This window comes from Phacochoerus africanus, chromosome 14 (genome assembly GCF_016906955.1).
Source record: "Phacochoerus africanus isolate WHEZ1 chromosome 14, ROS_Pafr_v1, whole genome shotgun sequence".
NCBI classification, from domain to species: Eukaryota; Metazoa; Chordata; class Mammalia; order Artiodactyla; family Suidae; genus Phacochoerus; species Phacochoerus africanus.
In genome coordinates, this window is record NC_062557.1 from 11,830,035 (window position 1) to 11,846,322 (window position 16,288).

At 47.0% G+C, this 16,288-nt stretch overlaps 2 protein-coding genes across 10 annotated transcripts in view; one reads left to right on the plus strand and one right to left on the minus strand.

Moving 5' to 3' along the window:
• Window positions 1-16,288, minus strand: part of ARSG (arylsulfatase G) — a 126,583-nt gene that overhangs the window by 101,563 nt on the left and 8,732 nt on the right. The window lies entirely within an intron of this gene.
• On the plus strand, window positions 104-15,489 carry SLC16A6 (solute carrier family 16 member 6). Of its 4 annotated transcripts, none has more exons than XM_047756619.1 (6): window positions 104-238; window positions 6,140-6,378; window positions 8,963-9,106; window positions 10,302-10,430; window positions 12,353-13,168; window positions 15,066-15,488. In XM_047756619.1, exons 2-6 carry the CDS (start codon window positions 6,147-6,149, stop codon window positions 15,314-15,316), a joined length of 1,572 nt encoding a protein of 523 aa, XP_047612575.1. In that variant the 5' UTR covers window positions 104-238; window positions 6,140-6,146; the 3' UTR covers window positions 15,317-15,488. The 4 variants fall into 4 exon arrangements, with proteins under 4 accessions (XP_047612575.1, XP_047612574.1, XP_047612577.1 ...); XM_047756618.1 differs by having other exon boundaries at window positions 201-4,891; window positions 15,066-15,489; XM_047756620.1 differs by lacking the exon at window positions 104-238 and adding an exon at window positions 305-660 and having other exon boundaries at window positions 15,066-15,489.

Consider the following 16,288-nt stretch of genomic DNA (forward strand, 5'->3'; position numbering starts at 1 on the left):
GGGCGGGGGGGCGCGGCCAGGGTGCCCCAGGAGCAGGAGCGGGTGGGGGCCCGGGGCCCGGGCGCGGTGGGCCGGGCGCCGGGTGCTCACCCACCCGAGCCAACTTGCCATAGGCTCGGGCCCACGCCCTAAGGGGTTAATCCTTTCTCATGTTCCCGAGCGGCTTATAAGGAGGGGGAGGCCAAGCCTCCGCCTTATTGGGAGCCTTTTGGGGTTTATTCTCTTCCCTTCTAACTTGGTGAGTTGGTTTTATGATTTTACATGTTTAAAAGTTTGATGGTGGGGTGTGGGTTTTTTTTTTTTAATCTGTGTTGGGAGCTTTTTTTTTGAGGGGGGTCGTTGGAGGGAGGAGGAGGAAACCACTTAACAGCTTAACATTTTGGAGAGGTTATTCCTAATAATCTTCTCTCTGACAGTTGGGAATGGTCAGGGCCACCGGGATGACGCGCTGTAGCCAGTGTGGGCAGCCTGGAGTTGCATGTCGGTGGCCCCGGTACAGCTGGGGTCCGAAAACTACCTAAAGGCAGCTTTGGTCTCTGAGTGCCCCTGTCCCGGTTAGGGGCTCCGAGCCGTCGGGCGAGTCCCCGGCGCCGCGCTCGGCCCCCAGCATGGATTTTCCGCATGAAGTTGCCTGCGCGTCACAAGAGCGAAATGTCAGAGGTACCTTCCCCAGGCTCGCGCGCGCACGCAGGGCGGCCACGGAGGCAGCGCGAGGGAAAGTGGGGTTCCCGGTCTCCCCCTACCCGACAGACACACACCCGGGGCGGCCGACGGAAAGGCAGCGATTTCCCTGCAGAGAGCAGGTTGTCAACCTTGACCGTCAGTCAGAGCTGTCAGCGGCTGACGGCTGGTCCCGCTCAACTTCCAAGGTTCCGCGGCTGCGGACCACAGGAAAGCGCCCGTGTAGCGGAGCCGTTCTATAACCGGGGAGGATGGTTTTGCCGAGGAAATGGGTTATTTCCTTCTTTTTTTTTTTTTTCCCTTGCTTCTTTAAAAAAAACAAAAACAAAAACAAAAACCCACGACCTTCCCCCACCACCCCCATCAGACAGGTGATAGAAGTTTGTTAAGTGGCACGTTAAATGAATGTCACCAAACCAAGGGGCGCTAGTCTTAGGAAAAGCTCCCCGGAGCCAACTGGGGAAGAGCAATTACAACTTGTCAACCTGGAAGCTGGTTTTGTTTGCAGTTATAGACGTGCCAGCTCTTTCTTGAAGGAGATGGTTTCTACCCTGGGAATGAGATTTCTGTTATTATTTTTTCGCATCCTAGTCAATGGAGGATCTGGTTTGCAAAAAAAAAAAAAAAAAATGACCAAGTGCTATGCAGAAATCGCTAAGTGCTGCATCTCCTCTTGTCCCAAGCACCAGTAGGTGGCATTTGGGGGGCCCATATGACATCCTGCCCGGTGAATATAGAAATACCTCTTCTCATAATTAAGGGAAGAGTGTCCAAGATAGAAAGTTACAGTATGTAAATAAACAACGCAGCCAAGTGGAAAAGCTCCTTCTGTCTTAATGAGTACCACTAACCCGGAGTTTTCCTCTGTGGTTTCCCAAAAAGGATGTTCCTCAGTGGAACTCCTGAGCAGGACACTTAAATTAGGGGCTCAGGTTTCAACATTAGGATCTTGTAAAAATGGGTGAAATGCCTCTATCGAATGATTCAAAGCTGCTGAGGGCCGCTATCCAGGTTAGGTTTTTGGGAGGGGGGGTTTGTTTGCTTGTTTGTTTGTTTTTTGGAAAGAGAGAATTGAAATGAACTTCACCTAAATACAGACTGGTTTTGACAACTCTGGCTGGAAACAGCTTGTCGGAAGCTGTTCTCCAGGCTACGCCTTTAAGAAGAATGGAGATTGGCAGTGCGTTGGCTGAGGCTTTGCTTACAGCCGAAGCCATCACCACTTCCATCCAAAGCCTGCATTTTGAACTTTGCTCTGAACTGACCCTAGAGTAACACTCGGATGGTCTCTAATAGCCCGATATTTTGCATTCTTCATGCCTCCAGGGCAAAGTTTTTCTCAACAAATCAAATCACAGTGAAATTCCCAGATTAGAGCAAATTTCCAAGCCTTGGCCGAATATTCATTTATTTAAGATTAGACAACCAAATGCTCATAGGAAATATTCCAAACTGCCCAGTGTATTGTCATTACGTTTCCTTTGGGAGATCATTAAGGTGAAGTCTGCCAGGAACCCCTGTTCAGAATCACAGCATTTTACCCTCAAGACCACGGAATTTCAACCCTGCATTTACAGAAGACGACATTGAGGAATTCAGTCATTTTCCCAAGATCATACAGCCAGTTAATGGCAACTAGAAATTCAACAAATAATGCATGAGGGCCTCACGAAGACAGACCTGTGGGCCTTTTGTCAAAGGCCTCACCATGAATTGAGAAGGATGAAAGGGTACCTTAGAGCAAGTCAGAGTTCAAAGGCTACCAGAGAAATGTAGATTTTTTAGGGCAGGAAGAGATTAACCCAGTCAGGTTCAACGCCCCTGCTCATCCCTTGGTGACACTGAAAGTCAAGGAGCAGAGTGATTCTTATGAGGTCACAGGGGCACCCAGCTTACTTCACTAGCCCTGTCCCCACACCGTAAACCAATATCCCTTCCCATGAGATAAATTCTCTTGCCTCCTAAAACCAAAAGATATTTCCATGTTCTGGAATTCAGAGCCTTCTAAGCCACAGGCCTTAGTTGCTTACTTTGTTTGCAGAGGCTGACGTCTGTTAAGTCAGCGGGCCTGCTGGATGAATGGAAAGTCCAGAGAAGGCTTTACTCTGCAAGCAGGGACTTCCTCAGTGGGTTCTGCCAGGCTAGAGCCGTGCGCTTCTTCAGGGGCGCCCCAAGACTCATCCTGTGTTCAGTGAACTTTTATTGAGCACGTACTATATCCCAAACACTCTTCCCAGCACTGGGTCTAGAAAGAGCAGCGGACTGCCCTGTGTACAAAGTGTTCTCAACTACATGCTCTAGAAACCAGGTTATTCTATTATTATTCCGTACTGTGCTCTTCAAAGCTAAGCATCCTAGGGCACAGGATGCTTTAGGGTGATGAAGGCACAAATTTTGGAATACCAATGGATTGGGCGGGGTCATTTTTTCTTTATGATGTTCCCAGGAATAACAAAAAAGCTGTCCTCCCAAAACCAAAGAATGCAGGTGGAAGTTATATTTGCATCTAGCTTCGGGGGACCAGCATAGATGGAAAGCAAAGTTTAAAAAAAGGGGGGGGGGGAATTAAACACCCAGAAGGAGCTCAGAGAGTAAACAGAAGTAGAGTCATCAGCCAGCCACCACCTCCTAGCCAGCTGTCAGAGATCAGATCTAACCAACGTCCAACCACTTTACACCCACGTCTGCAGGACCCAGCTGGCATGTGCACTTGCCTCCTAGCTCCCAGTTCTCCTGGGGCCACCAGGTTTGGCCTGAGGAATCAGGTGATTGAGAACTCAGTGCCCAATACAAACATATCAGCTGCCAAAGCTGGGTGGAGCTTTAAGGATTCCCAAGGCCAGCCTCCCACTTTGACTTGGGAGGCCCTCAGGTCCAGAGAGGTGCAGTGACTTTCTCCAGGTCACACAGCGACGTGGTGAAAGCGTTCTCACAGACCTTCTTACACACGGAGGTCAAGAGAGCATTTCTCAGCCCTTAGGTGGAGTTGATTGGAGGAGGCATTATGGAGTAGGGGGATTTGATGGAGCAGGGCCTCGCAGGTGCCCGCTGAAGCGGGGTCTTCAGCCTGGGGAATGGGCCTGGCTCCAGGCAAGGGGGTTGGAGACCAGAAGGCAGGGAGAAGTCCAAGTTGGCCTCGGCAGGCGAGTCAAGTCCTAGAACTGGAAGAAATAAGGCTGCAGAGATCAGGGGGTGGTGGTGCAGAGGTTCAGTTAGGAAGGACAGGAAAGTCGGGATTTTATCCCCAAGAAAGAGGAAAAGCCGCTGCAAAAGTCTGAGCAGAAAAATGTCATGATGATGCAGCCTTTCAAAAAGATGACTTGTACCCACATGCAGACCCTGTTAGGAGACCAGTAAAGGAGTCCTGGGCTTCGAAAGTCAAAGCTCAGAGGCTCCGCCTGATCTTGGGGGATGAGCTGGGCTGGCGAAGGCAGAGGACCTGAGCCGTGGGCTCACCAGCGCCCCTCTCCCTCCTGCCCTCCTAGCCCCCCTCCCTAGAGATGAACACAATTCTAAAGCCAGCACAGGCACCTACTCTTTTTTTTTTTTTTTTTCCTGGTCCATCTTGAGCCCAGGACAGTGGTCACTCCTTGGCCCCAGCTGCCTCATCTGCGGAGTGAAACTTTCAAAGTCTGATGAAGGAGGGGTCTTGTGAAAACCTCAGTTGCTGGAGGTTTAGATCAACTGCTTTCCCTGCCGGGAACACGAATGACAAACTGTTCTGTAGCTTTTAGCCTACATCCTGAGCCACTTAACTGCCCTTCCCACCTTTTTCCTCTGCTCCCAGGAATGACGCATTGACACACAGCAAAACGCACAGGCCTTTGCTGCAGGAGAGCATAAGCTTCTTAAAGCATCTTATGCCCTATTTTCTGCAACCAAATGTCTAACAGCAAGAGGGTAAAAAGTGAGTAGATAGTCCTCCCAACGTACTAGGCTCCTGTACCAAGGGTGCTGTCATATGAAACAATATGAAATTAGGTCAGATTTGCTGCTTTTTAAGATTCTTCGAGCCAATTCAGAATATTTGATCCGAATATGAGAAACTAACGAGTCTACTAAATTGATGAGGCTTTTGTCCATTGCCCTCCATCATCAATAAAACCTGTCTTAGTACATGAACACGACACCTTACAGCTAGGATGCCCATGCCTCCTGAAAAATTCACCTGGATACAACCGTATAATTGTAGAGAATTCGTAAACTCAAGGTGGGTTGCCATTAAGAGCTCTGAGACCTTGGTCTCGCTTATTATCATACACACTAATTTTCAGTTGGGCTAAAACACAGATGACTGTTTCGAAGTGTATGTAACTGCTGAGAGTTTTGAAAACGTCAGTGTTTCTGTGCTAGAGCCCGGGGCAGAAGACTTGTGTTAAACGACCCTCCCTCCAGTGTCAATATAGTGTTTGCCATTAGTGTTCATAGGGCACAGGGCACAGGTCTGCTTGTTCTGACGTTTGTTGCAATTTGAATAGAAAAGCATAGCGAGGTCAGGGGTCACTTGGTTAAGTTCCCTGGCTGCTCAGACTCCGCAGATGGGTAGTGCTTTATTTGGTCACTGTATTCGAAAGTACTTGTCCTGTGCATAGAAATTCTATTTTTTTTTTTTTTTTTTGGTTTTGCCCTCGGCATGCAGAAGTTCCTAGTCCAGGGATCGAACCCTCACCACAGCTGTAACCAGGGCCACAGCAGTGACGACACCAGCTCCTTAACCCACGGAGCCACCAGGGAACTCCAAAATTCCATTTCTAATATAGCACAAGGTGACCAACTTTGAGGAACGCACTCATGCTAAACTAACTCCCAGAAGAAAGAACTCCCTCATTTTGATTTGCAGTCACATTCTGGCCATGAAGACTCATCCACAGGGGACCCCAGATCATAATCAGAATGCTGCTGAGTGGGAGCCAGGATGATCTGAATGGCCAGGGGCGTCAAGCAGAGATGCTTAGGTCATCTCAACCACTTCTCCCCTGGAAGGTGCTAGGTGTTCTGGCAAGGCTGCCTCTGAGTCTCCTTTTTCCTTGGCTTCATCTCTGAACCACATTCTTTATGGTCAGTTCAGTCTTTCTTGTCTTCAGGTTCAAGCTCAGCATTGCTTGGTCCGGTGGCCATTCTTTGTTCTTTAAAATGCCTCTCAGTGTTCTGCTCAGATGCCTTATGTTTGTTTAGTTTGTTTTTCCCGTGTAACTGCCAGAGCCTGGAAACATGACTCCCCCAAATCTTTAGGGGCTCCATATACGACGCAAAAATAGTTCATTAGGTAGATAGATGGACAGATAGACAGATACTATTATCCAAAGAGTTTCTACTAACTGCCCATGATTTAAATACTCATCAACCTAAGAAATGTGGGAAGTAGTTCTTAGCACTTACGTTTACTAAAGCGTATTAGAATTTTCCACCTTCAGGCCATTGCCGGTCTAATTTTTTTTTTTTTAACTTTTTCTTTCAGATTAAGAATGACCCAAAAGAAATCACAGCTTTGTTCCAGAGCCAATGTTTATACTCAAGTGCCTGATGGAGGATGGGGCTGGGTAGTTGCAGTTTCTTTTTTCTTCGTGGAAGTTTTCACCTACGGAATCATCAAGTCATTTGGTGTCTTCTTTAATGACTTAATGGACAGTTTTGATGAGTCGAATAGCAGGATTTCATGGATAATTTCAATTTGTGTGTTTGTCTTAACATTCACAGGTGAGTACCCCTTTCAGCTTAAACATTCCATAGGCATAGGCCTCTTCGAATTTGTCCACTAAGTAATGGAGCTCACGGGGTTTGTGATGTATTTGCTTATATGACCGTTGGTCCTTTCTAGCTTCAGTTTTTCAGGAGTTACAGATGGCAAACGGTAAGAGGCACTAAAGAAAAAAAGTCTATTTGCCAGATGCCTGCTTACAGCGTGTTCAGCGCCAACTGGATGCACTCTCTTAGGATACTGTCGATTATTTTGAAGACAGCAGTAAACCCCAGTTCAGGGGAATGCAGTCATTTCCTAAAAAAGCAACATCAAAAGCCCTTGGCATACTGGGTCCTGGTCTCGTAAAAACATGCTTAGGAAACAGGTTGGAAACTTGAAAATGTGGCTACACGAAGAAGAAGCTGGAATGTGTAATAAGATGTCATGGAAAATTATACATATTGTCCAAAGGGGATACTCTGAATTCCAAACAGCTGTTTCCCTAAAGGACATTACTGGTTAATCACCCGGCCGTCCTCCCACACCCAACAGCATTAGATAAAACAGGGCAGTAGCCTAATTTTGGGGGGTCGCACCCCCAGCATATGGAAGGTCCCGGGCCAGGGGTCCAACCCCTGCCAAAGCAGTGACACAAGCCACTGCGGTGACAAGGCTGGCTCCTTAACCCGCTGAGCCACCAGGGGACTTCAGTAGCATACTGTATTGATTTTCACTTGGTCCCATATAGACCTAACTCGGTTCATCCGTCAGGGACCACATCAGGGTTTTCTGAGAAAACAAGACTATTGAGCTCACCTCAGACAGTTAACGGGGCTAAACTTAAACTTGCCTAACTTAACCCTAAAATCCTGTCATGGAACCATTAACTCTGAAGTTTCCTAAGTCCGTCTTTAAATGTAGTTAGTCTCCAGCCCTGTACCATCTTAAAGAGGCAGCTCTGTGGTTCTTTGCTACAGGGTGAAGTCAGAATCTCTCTTAGCAGTCCTGATACTGTCTCCTACAAGTGTCGCAAAGAACTCTTAGTTCCAGTTAGAGTATTAGGATACTTAATTTCTTAACCTGACTTTCTCAGAAAGATACCTTACATGAATTAGAACCAAAATTTTACATGTAGAAACCAAATGAAAAAGAAAAATCTGCAAGCTGAACGTTTAGCCCTTTTCTAACCAAAAGATAATGTAGGCAACAGGGAATTTCCAGTTATACTATGATATCAGAAGGTAATTCTTTTTTTTTTTTTTTTTGTCTTTCTGTCTTTTTAGGGCTGCACCTGCAGCATATGGAGGTTCCCAGGCTAGGGGTCCAACCCACACAGCCACAACAACGCCAGATCTGAGCCACATCTGCAACCTACATCACAGCTCACGGCAACCCCAGATCCCTAACCCACTGAGCAAGGTCAGGAATCGAACCCACAACCTCATGGTTCCTAGTCAGATGCATTAACCACTGAGCCACGATGGGAACTCCGAAGATAATTCTTCTAAATTCTATTATTTAGTTGTTAATGCTCTGGGCCAACCTACTGTCTAAAAATGATCCTAGTGATTTCATTATGCCCTATATTAGTATATTAATTTACATTCCACTAACATAAGAGATATGTATGGACCAGTCCCAATAAATTTAGTTCTTTTTTTTTTTTGCTTTCTATCCAGCATGTATTATGTTCCTCCTTTCCCCAACTCTTGATGGCTCGCTTATCTCACTGTATTCGAGTCAATATCCGTGGTAGCCTAAGTAACAGATAACTAGGAAACTACTTTTTCAGAATTAGATGCCCTAGGGGCTACAGAGCATAGGAGCTATGCCAATTGTAATTCATCAACCATTTAAATTATCTGTCCCATAACTGCCCTCCTTTTGGTATGCATAACAGAATTCACCATATTTTCATATCATTTTCAAAAAAAGTCTAATGGAACTAAGCTAGAATTTGACCCTACATGGAGACTTTTAAAAAAGAATCCAAAGCAGTGAGTGTAACGGGAAAAAAAAAAAAAAAAGTGACTCATGCAATCATAGGAAAGCCCATTTTTATTACAGAAGAACAGAAATGTAATGCATATCCAATTTTCTAGGTGCTCATGGGAATTCAAAATCTTTCATCTAGGAATACAGATACAAGTTGTATACTATTAATCTGGCTTTCTCTTTAAGGAGCCCCCAAAATATATTGTCCAGCTTGAACAAATACTAAAATAAGTCCTGCACTGACTTAGGGGACCATGGCATAAAATATATCATATATCTTACATATACAATGTATATTGTGCCTCCATGTTCAAGGCTTAAAAGATGGAATCTTAGGAAGTTCCTGCTGTGGGTTAATGATCTGGTTTGTCTCTGTGGAGACATCAGTTCGATTCCCAGCCTGGCGCAGTGGGTTAAGGATCTAGCATTGCTTGCAGCTGTAGTGTAGGTCACAGCTCTGGCTCAGATTCGATCCCTGGCCCAGGAACTTGCATATGCAAGCCAAAAAAAGAAAGAAAAAAAGAAGAAGAAGAAGAAGATGGACTCTTAGGAAAGCTAATGCTTATGCCTCTGGAATTAAGATATCCTGTGATGCTCTTACTGCAGCTCCCCTCTCCACGGTCCTGAGCACCCGTTTTGGACACCGTCTGGTGGTGATGGCCGGAGGGCTGCTGGTTAGCACAGGAATGGTGACAGCTTCCTTTTCACAGAAAGTTTACCACATGTACCTTGCCATCGGCATCATCTCTGGTAAGTGCTTCTCCTGGGCTCACAAGTTCACCGGACACTTAGTTTTAAGAACAAGGGAGGGGGAGTTCCCGCTGTGGCGCAACGGGATTGGCTGCATCTTGGGAGCTCTGGGAGGCAAGTTCATCCCCAGCCCGGCACACTGGGTTAAGGATCTGGCGTTGGGGTTTGCCGCTGCGGCTCAGATCTGATCCCTGGCTGGGGAACTCTGAATGCCTTGGGGCAGCCAAAAAAAGAAAGGAGGAAAAAAGGTGTATTTCTTTCTCTCTCTCTCTTTTTTCTTTAAAATCAGTAGTGCCCCAGATCATCCGTGGTTTTGAACTGGGCTGTATATGGACTCCAGCGGATGTGGGAACCTCCTCGCAAAGCCCAAGACTTTTTGTCTGATTTTTAAAAAAAAATATTTACCAGGGAGAAAGACAATTCTCTTTGAGTGATAGTTTGAAGCTGAAAGACATCTTTTTCACAAAGACTTGAAGTTCTTTAGCCACGATTTCCCGAGCTGGGATATAAGGATCCCAGCTGTAGGGGAGGGTGCCAGGCACTGGGCTTATTCTTAGGGGTCTGAGAATTTTTTTCTCTTTAAAAAGAGTCCATACATTCCATATTATATATAATTCTTCATATATAATATAGATATTTAGTTTGGATTTGCACACTTTAAAATTTTTCATGTATTTCTGCACACACCAAAACTCACTTATTTCCAAATAGAATTTTTTTCTCTTTTATTTAATGGCCGCAACCAGAGCATATGGCATATGCCAGGCTAGGAGTTGACTTGGAGCTGCAGCTGCCGGGCTACAAGCGCAGCTACAGCAACACCAGATCCCTGCCGCATCTGGGACCCACACCTCAGCTTGCGGCAATGCTGGATCCTTAACCCGCTGAGTGAGGCATGGGATCGAACCCACATCCTCATAGAGACAATGTCAGGTGGTCAACCCACTGAGGCACAGCAGGAACTCCCAGATAGAAGTCTTATATAAAAACCATACTCCCAAAACAGCTTCCCCAAACAGCTGTTGCAGTTTTTCCAGACCTCTGAGGAAACCTGTTTTTCTTTGCTACAGAATGAATGACTGGGCTCCCAGAACTTAACGCTGTTTAAAATAAAGACCCAAATCCCAGATCTTTGCATCCTTCCAGCCTCAGTCAGGTTGTGGTTCTCACTACTGCCTTTGACTTTCCATCACAGGTCTGGGATACTGCTTTAGTTTTCTCCCAACTGTCACCATACTGTCACAGTACTTTGACAAAAGACGCTCCGTGGTCACAGCTGTTGCTTCTACGGGAGAATGTTTCGCTATGTTTGCTTTTGCACCCGGTAAGTAGACCGCCGTAGTCTAGTCTACGTGGTAACGTGGACGTGTTCTTGCTCCGCTAACTTTTGCCAACCATTGGCTAATAGATAGAGGGCTTCGATTGCATGCAGAAGGAAGGGTTCATTGTTTTCTCCTCTCCAGCACATTTTTAGGATCTCTGCTCCCTCATCCCCCTTCTAGGAATTCTAACGTTTTAATACTTGTCCACGTTTACAAAAATAGGACGATATATGGCACATATTCAGCAGTAAGGCTTGATACATCCATCCCAAAATATGTGATTTAATGATTTGGCATTGTTCATACTATCCTATTTTTCTTCTTGGTCAAAAAAGCCATTTTCAACACAGTTTTTTTTTTTTTTTTTGGCCCAGCCCATGGCATGTGGAAGCTCCCTGGCCATGGATGGAACCTGCACCACAGCAGTGAGCCACAACAGGGACTGGAGCCACAACAGTGACACCAGCTCCTTAACCCACTGAGCCCCCAGGAAACTCCAATACAGATTTAAATTGTGATAACAGGAGGTTAAGGACCTGACATTGTCTTTGTGAGAAGGCGGGTTCAATCCCTGGTCTCACTCAACGCATTAAGGACCTGGCGTTGCTGTGGCTGTGGCACAGGCCTCAGCTGCAGCTCTGGTTTGAGCCCTGACCCAGGAACTTCCATATGCCACAGGTGCAGCCGTAAAAAGAAAAAAGAAACATAGGAAAATCAGAGCAACTACTGCCAGAGGAGGGAAATACCCAGGCCTGAAATATTTTGCAATTCTGAGTTTTCGGTATTAACGAGGGAAAAAGAGACATGAGCAAGACGTGCTTGAGAAATAAAGGGCGCCCCTCCAGCCCCAGACTATGGGGTGGTCTTGCTTCAGCTTATATTCTCAGTAACCACGTTACCAGGCCTCTGATACCTGACTGTCAGCTCTCAACAAATGAGAATCTAGTGAAATGAAATTCTCATGACCAGCATCAGTCAGCCTTTCTGGGACGATGAAGAAGATACTTTAAGATGTTGCGGGGCCTGCCTTATCCTACTGTCACTATGGAGCTCGAAGCTCCCCGTGTCGTCCCCCAACCGCCACCCCCCCACCCCACCCCCCGTGCCAGGGTTCAGCCCTCCGCTCCACGCTGCCTCTGGGCTGGCGGGAAGGAGGAAGATTCCACAAAGTAGAAAGCGGAGAACTGCATCCGTACAGTTACTGCCCAGTACGGTACTGTAGCCGCACAAAAACCGTATTAATTCCCGGACCATCACATGAGCTCTTAGATTCTTGGTTTATTTTCTCCTTCATGTGTTACTACTGGGGACTGAAGGAGTGGCTATGGAATGAGCTCACTCAGAGGGTGGAAATTCTATTTTAAAAGGCCAGAGAGTAAATATTTTAGGCTTTACTGACAATCCCTGTCAGATCCACTCATCTCTACGGTGGCAGCCCAGAAGCAGCCATAGACTGTGTTTAAGAACGAGCCGGGGAGTTCCCTGGTGGTTCAGTGGGCTAAGGATTTGGCACTATCAGTGCTGTGGCTCGGGTCACTGCTGTTGGCATGGGTTCAATCCCTTCGGTATGCCATGGGTGGAGCCAAAAAAGGGGGGGGGGGATGATCTGGACTGTGGATTTATTTTACTTCTTTGTGTCTCTGCCTGGTGGAAGGCACCTCCAAACCTCTTTGGGGGACCTGGGCTGAAAACTTTTGTTCCATTTCCTCCTCATCCTTATGCACCTTTCTCTTTCTGGGGTCATAAAAGCCCCCACACCTAGAAGAGAGGATCGTGCCTCCTGACTGCACTCCCACGGCTGAGTCGTTTTTGTTTAATTATTTCCCAGTCTGAATCCGAATTGCTTCCTGCTCTTTCTTCCTGGGGGTCTCGAGTCCGTTTCTGACCTTCGGTTTTATTTCCCCTCCGCACCTGCCTCTCGAAGCCATCACGGCCCTGAAGGAGACCATCGGCTGGAGGTACAGCCTCCTCTTCGTGGGCCTCCTGCAGTTAAACATCATCGTCTGCGGCGCGATGCTGAGACCCATTGTCATCAGCGGGCCGGGGACGCCCAAAGCCACCACCCACGAAAATCGGAAAGAAGTGCAATACATGCTTGAGAACGAGAAAACGCGCACCTCCATCGATTCCATTGACTCAGGAGTAGAACTCACTACCTCACCTAGAAACGTGCCTAGCCACCCGGGCGTGGAGCCGGAGCCCAAGGCCGACCTGCAGCAGATCCTGGGCAAGCCCAGCTCCAAGCAGAGCGACCAGAAGCCCCCGCTGCTGGACTTCTCCGTCTTGAGAGAGAAGAGTTTTATCTGTTATGCGTTCTTCGGCCTCTTTGTCACCCTGGGATTCTTTGCACCATCCCTGTACATCATCCCCTTGGGCCTCAGCCTGGGCATCGACCAGGACCGCTCGGCTTTTTTATTATCCACGATGGCCATCGCCGAGGTGTTTGGGAGGATTGGCGCCGGCCTGGTCCTGAACAGAGAGCCCATCCGTAAGATCTACATCGAACTCGTCTGCGTCATCTTATTGACTGTGTCTCTGTTTGCCTTTACCTTTGCGACGGACTTCTGGGGTCTCATGTCCTGTAGCATATTTTTTGGTGCTATGGTTGGGACGGTCGGGGGAACCCACATTCCACTGCTCGCCGAAGATGACGTCGTGGGAATTGAGAAGATGTCCTCAGCAGCCGGGGTCTACGTCTTCTTCCAGAGCGTAGCGGGACTGGCGGGACCACCCCTGGCAGGTAAAACCCGTGTCTGTCACCCTTGTTTTTTTCCTTTTCCATCCTAGTTCATTACACAGGATTGAGTGTTGTTCCCTGTGCTCTACAGTAGGGCCTTGTTTAATCCATCCTAGATGTACTAGTTTGCACCTACTAGTCCCCAACTCCTGGTCCATCCCACTCCTTCCCCTTCCCCCTTGGCAGCCACAAGTCTGTCCTCTATGTCTGTGAATCTGTTTTTGTTTTGTAGATAAGTTCATTTGGGTCATAGTTTAGATTCCATGGAGAAGGGGTACCATCCTTTTATTAATTGTGCTAGCTCCCTGTTTGAGTCTAATTTTTATTTTTTTCTTAAATTTTTAAAAAATTTTTTATTTCTTTTCTTTTTGGGCCATCCTATGGAGGTCCCCGGGGCAAGGATCTGATCTGAGCCGGATCCATAACCCACTGTGCCAGGCCAGGGATCGAACCTGCCTCCCAGCCCTCCCTAGATGCCGCCGATCTGGTTTCACCACAACAGGAACTCCAGAGTCTTAGTTTTGACAAAGCTCTTGGGTTTGTACTTCAGAGACTGTTAGAGGTGTCAGGATGGAGGTCACCTGAGCCACCTCTCCTGACTTAAATAAAGACGAGGGAAGCGAAGGCCAGAGAATGTGAGCCAGCCGTCCTACGGGAAATCAGTGACCAGGCCAGGGTCAGAACCCCCGGCAGCCCAAGCCGCCCGAGCTTCTTCTACCAGTTTGCTTTGTAAAATGCTAGATGGGAACGAGGTTTTATGACCTCGTGACCCTCTGACTCTTGCAGTAACAGAACCAAGGGGCTTCTGTAAGCTACCTTCCCTTCCTGAGAAGGGTTAGAGTTACTGTCATTAGAAAGCTTACCCCATTTAAAAAAAAATTTTTTTTTAATTAAAAAAAGGTTTTTTTTCTTTTTTGCCACCCCTCGGCATTTGGGGCCAGGGATTAGATTACAGCCACAGTTGTGACCTCCTCCGCAGCTGTGGCAACGCTGGATCCTCCTTTAACCCACTGTGCCTGGTGGGGATTGAACCTGCCTGCATCCCAGGCTCCACAGGTACTGCTGATCTCGTTGTGCCACAGCGGGAACTCCTTACCCCATGTTAAAAAGATACCTGAAGGGAACTGGAGTGAAAATAATGGAGCTCTTCCCTCTCTTAAGAATGTCACCTTTTCTTTTCCTTCTTTTTTTTTTCCCCTTTTTTGGCCCCGCCCACAGCAGGCGGAAGTTCCTGGGCGAGGGACCGAACCTGCACCACAGCAGCGACACCACCAGATCTTAATCCTCTGAGCCGCCAGGGAAGGCCAAGAATGTCACCTTTTCAAAAAACCATCATGATCTAACTGGTCCCATGTTTGTTTTTGTTTTGTCTTTTTTTTTTTTTTTTGCTTTTTTGTAGGGCCGCTCCCATGGCATATGGAGCTTCCCAGGCTAGGGGTCTAATCGGAGCTGTAGCTGCCAGTCTACACCACAGCCACAGTAATGAGGGATCTGAGCCACGTCTGCGACCCACACCACAGCTCACGGCAACGCCAGATCCTTAACCCACTGAGCAAAGTCAGGGATCAAGCCCGCAACCTCATGGTTCCTTGTCGGATGCGTTAACCACTGAGCCACAACGGGAACTCTGGGTCCCATGTTTTAGATTCTCAGGACAGATGAGCCCATGCAGAATACGTGGGTGACATAATTTTCTCAGGCACTGAGTATGTTGTAGGTTTGTCTTCTCTCCCACCTCGAAAAGACTTCTACCTTCCACACCCTTTGTTATCTTTAAAAAAAAAAAAAAAAAAAGATAAACAGAGAAGGCACAGAACCCAGAAGGCGCCTGAGTTGAGGGGAGCCTGGGGAGAGAGGGCTTGTGTCGGAGATGCTAACAGGTGCGGCTGCTTCCTTCCAGGTCTGCTCGTGGACCAGAGCAAAATCTACAGCCGCGCCTTCTATTCCTGCGCGGCGGGGATGTTCCTGGCCGCCCTGTGCCTGGCGCTTGTGAGACCCTGTAAGAGGGGGCTGTGCCAGCGTCCCCGCGCCCACGAAGGGAAGGCGGAGACTCATCGCGGGAAAGCTTTACAAGACATCCCCGAAGACTTTCTGGAAATGGACCTGGGGAAGCACGAGCATAAAGGTCATCTGAAAACGGAGCCAGTATGACCCTCTGGCTGGCGTACACATCAGCCGCCCCCGGGGGCGCGGGAGGGGAGGGGGGGACCGGGGACCTGGCGGTGGAGGCTGACCACTCTACCCACTTTCCAAACTACACTTTCAAGGGAATGTATACGCGAACACCACTACCAACATCCTTTTTTTTTTTTTTTTCCCTTTTAGGTTTTCCTTTTTCGCTTTTTTTTTTTTTTTTAAGCCAAAACAAAAATAACCCAAGAAGCCTTTGGGTATATCCACCTGGCTGTATTCAGTAGCAATACCCAGATACACAGAAGGACTCTGATTCACGTTCCGGTTTTCACATAGTGACATGAATTGGCAAAGTGGTTTTCAGAGCTCTCGCATGTGATAAACTTATCTTAGCAAAATCTGGCCCAGCCCGTGGACATGAGATTGGCCATTCAAAAAATAATAATAATAATAATAATTTTAAAAATTCCTGTTTTCAGAAATCTGAACAAATTGTTTAAAAGCCTTTGAAAAATATTGAGGTTTCCATGAACAAATTAGGGCCTCTGCATTTTCCAAAGAGTCCATGGAAATGAAGCCCCGTGTAAGACCAAGCATTTGGCTAATTAACAGAAATTTTTTAAAAATATATAACTTGAACTTCATCAATGTGAAAGTTACCACTTCCTTCTATGGCCAGTCATTACCAGAAGTATTTCCATACAGAATATACGGCATGGCATTCAAAAACGTGTTTCCTGTTGCTTTTACTTATGCAGAAATATGTGATTGTAGTGTCTTTAATTTAAACCACTATTTATTATTAAGTTATTCTAAGATGATTAAAGTAATCGAAAGCAAGAAAATCTGAGACAGACGCAGAATTTTTACCTCCTTTCTGCCGTCCTTTCAATGCCTCAACGAATACTTCTTAACTTGTAACGTCACTCTCATAAAAGGCCAAGTTGTAAGGATTCTTCAGTTTGATTAAAGGCAACGCGTGAGATTCAA

Bases quoted from the DNA above. Each gene is read 5' to 3' on its own strand.
- SLC16A6 (XM_047756618.1), top strand. From the start codon at position 4,824: ATGCCCATGCCTCCTGAAAAATTCACCTGGATACAACCGTATAATTGT. The intron at 9,107-10,301 runs GTAAGTGCTTCT...TTTCCATCACAG, and splicing joins TGCCATCGGCATCATCTCTG to GTCTGGGATACTGCTTTAGT. The intron at 10,431-12,352 runs GTAAGTAGACCG...TGCCTCTCGAAG, and splicing joins TATGTTTGCTTTTGCACCCG to CCATCACGGCCCTGAAGGAG.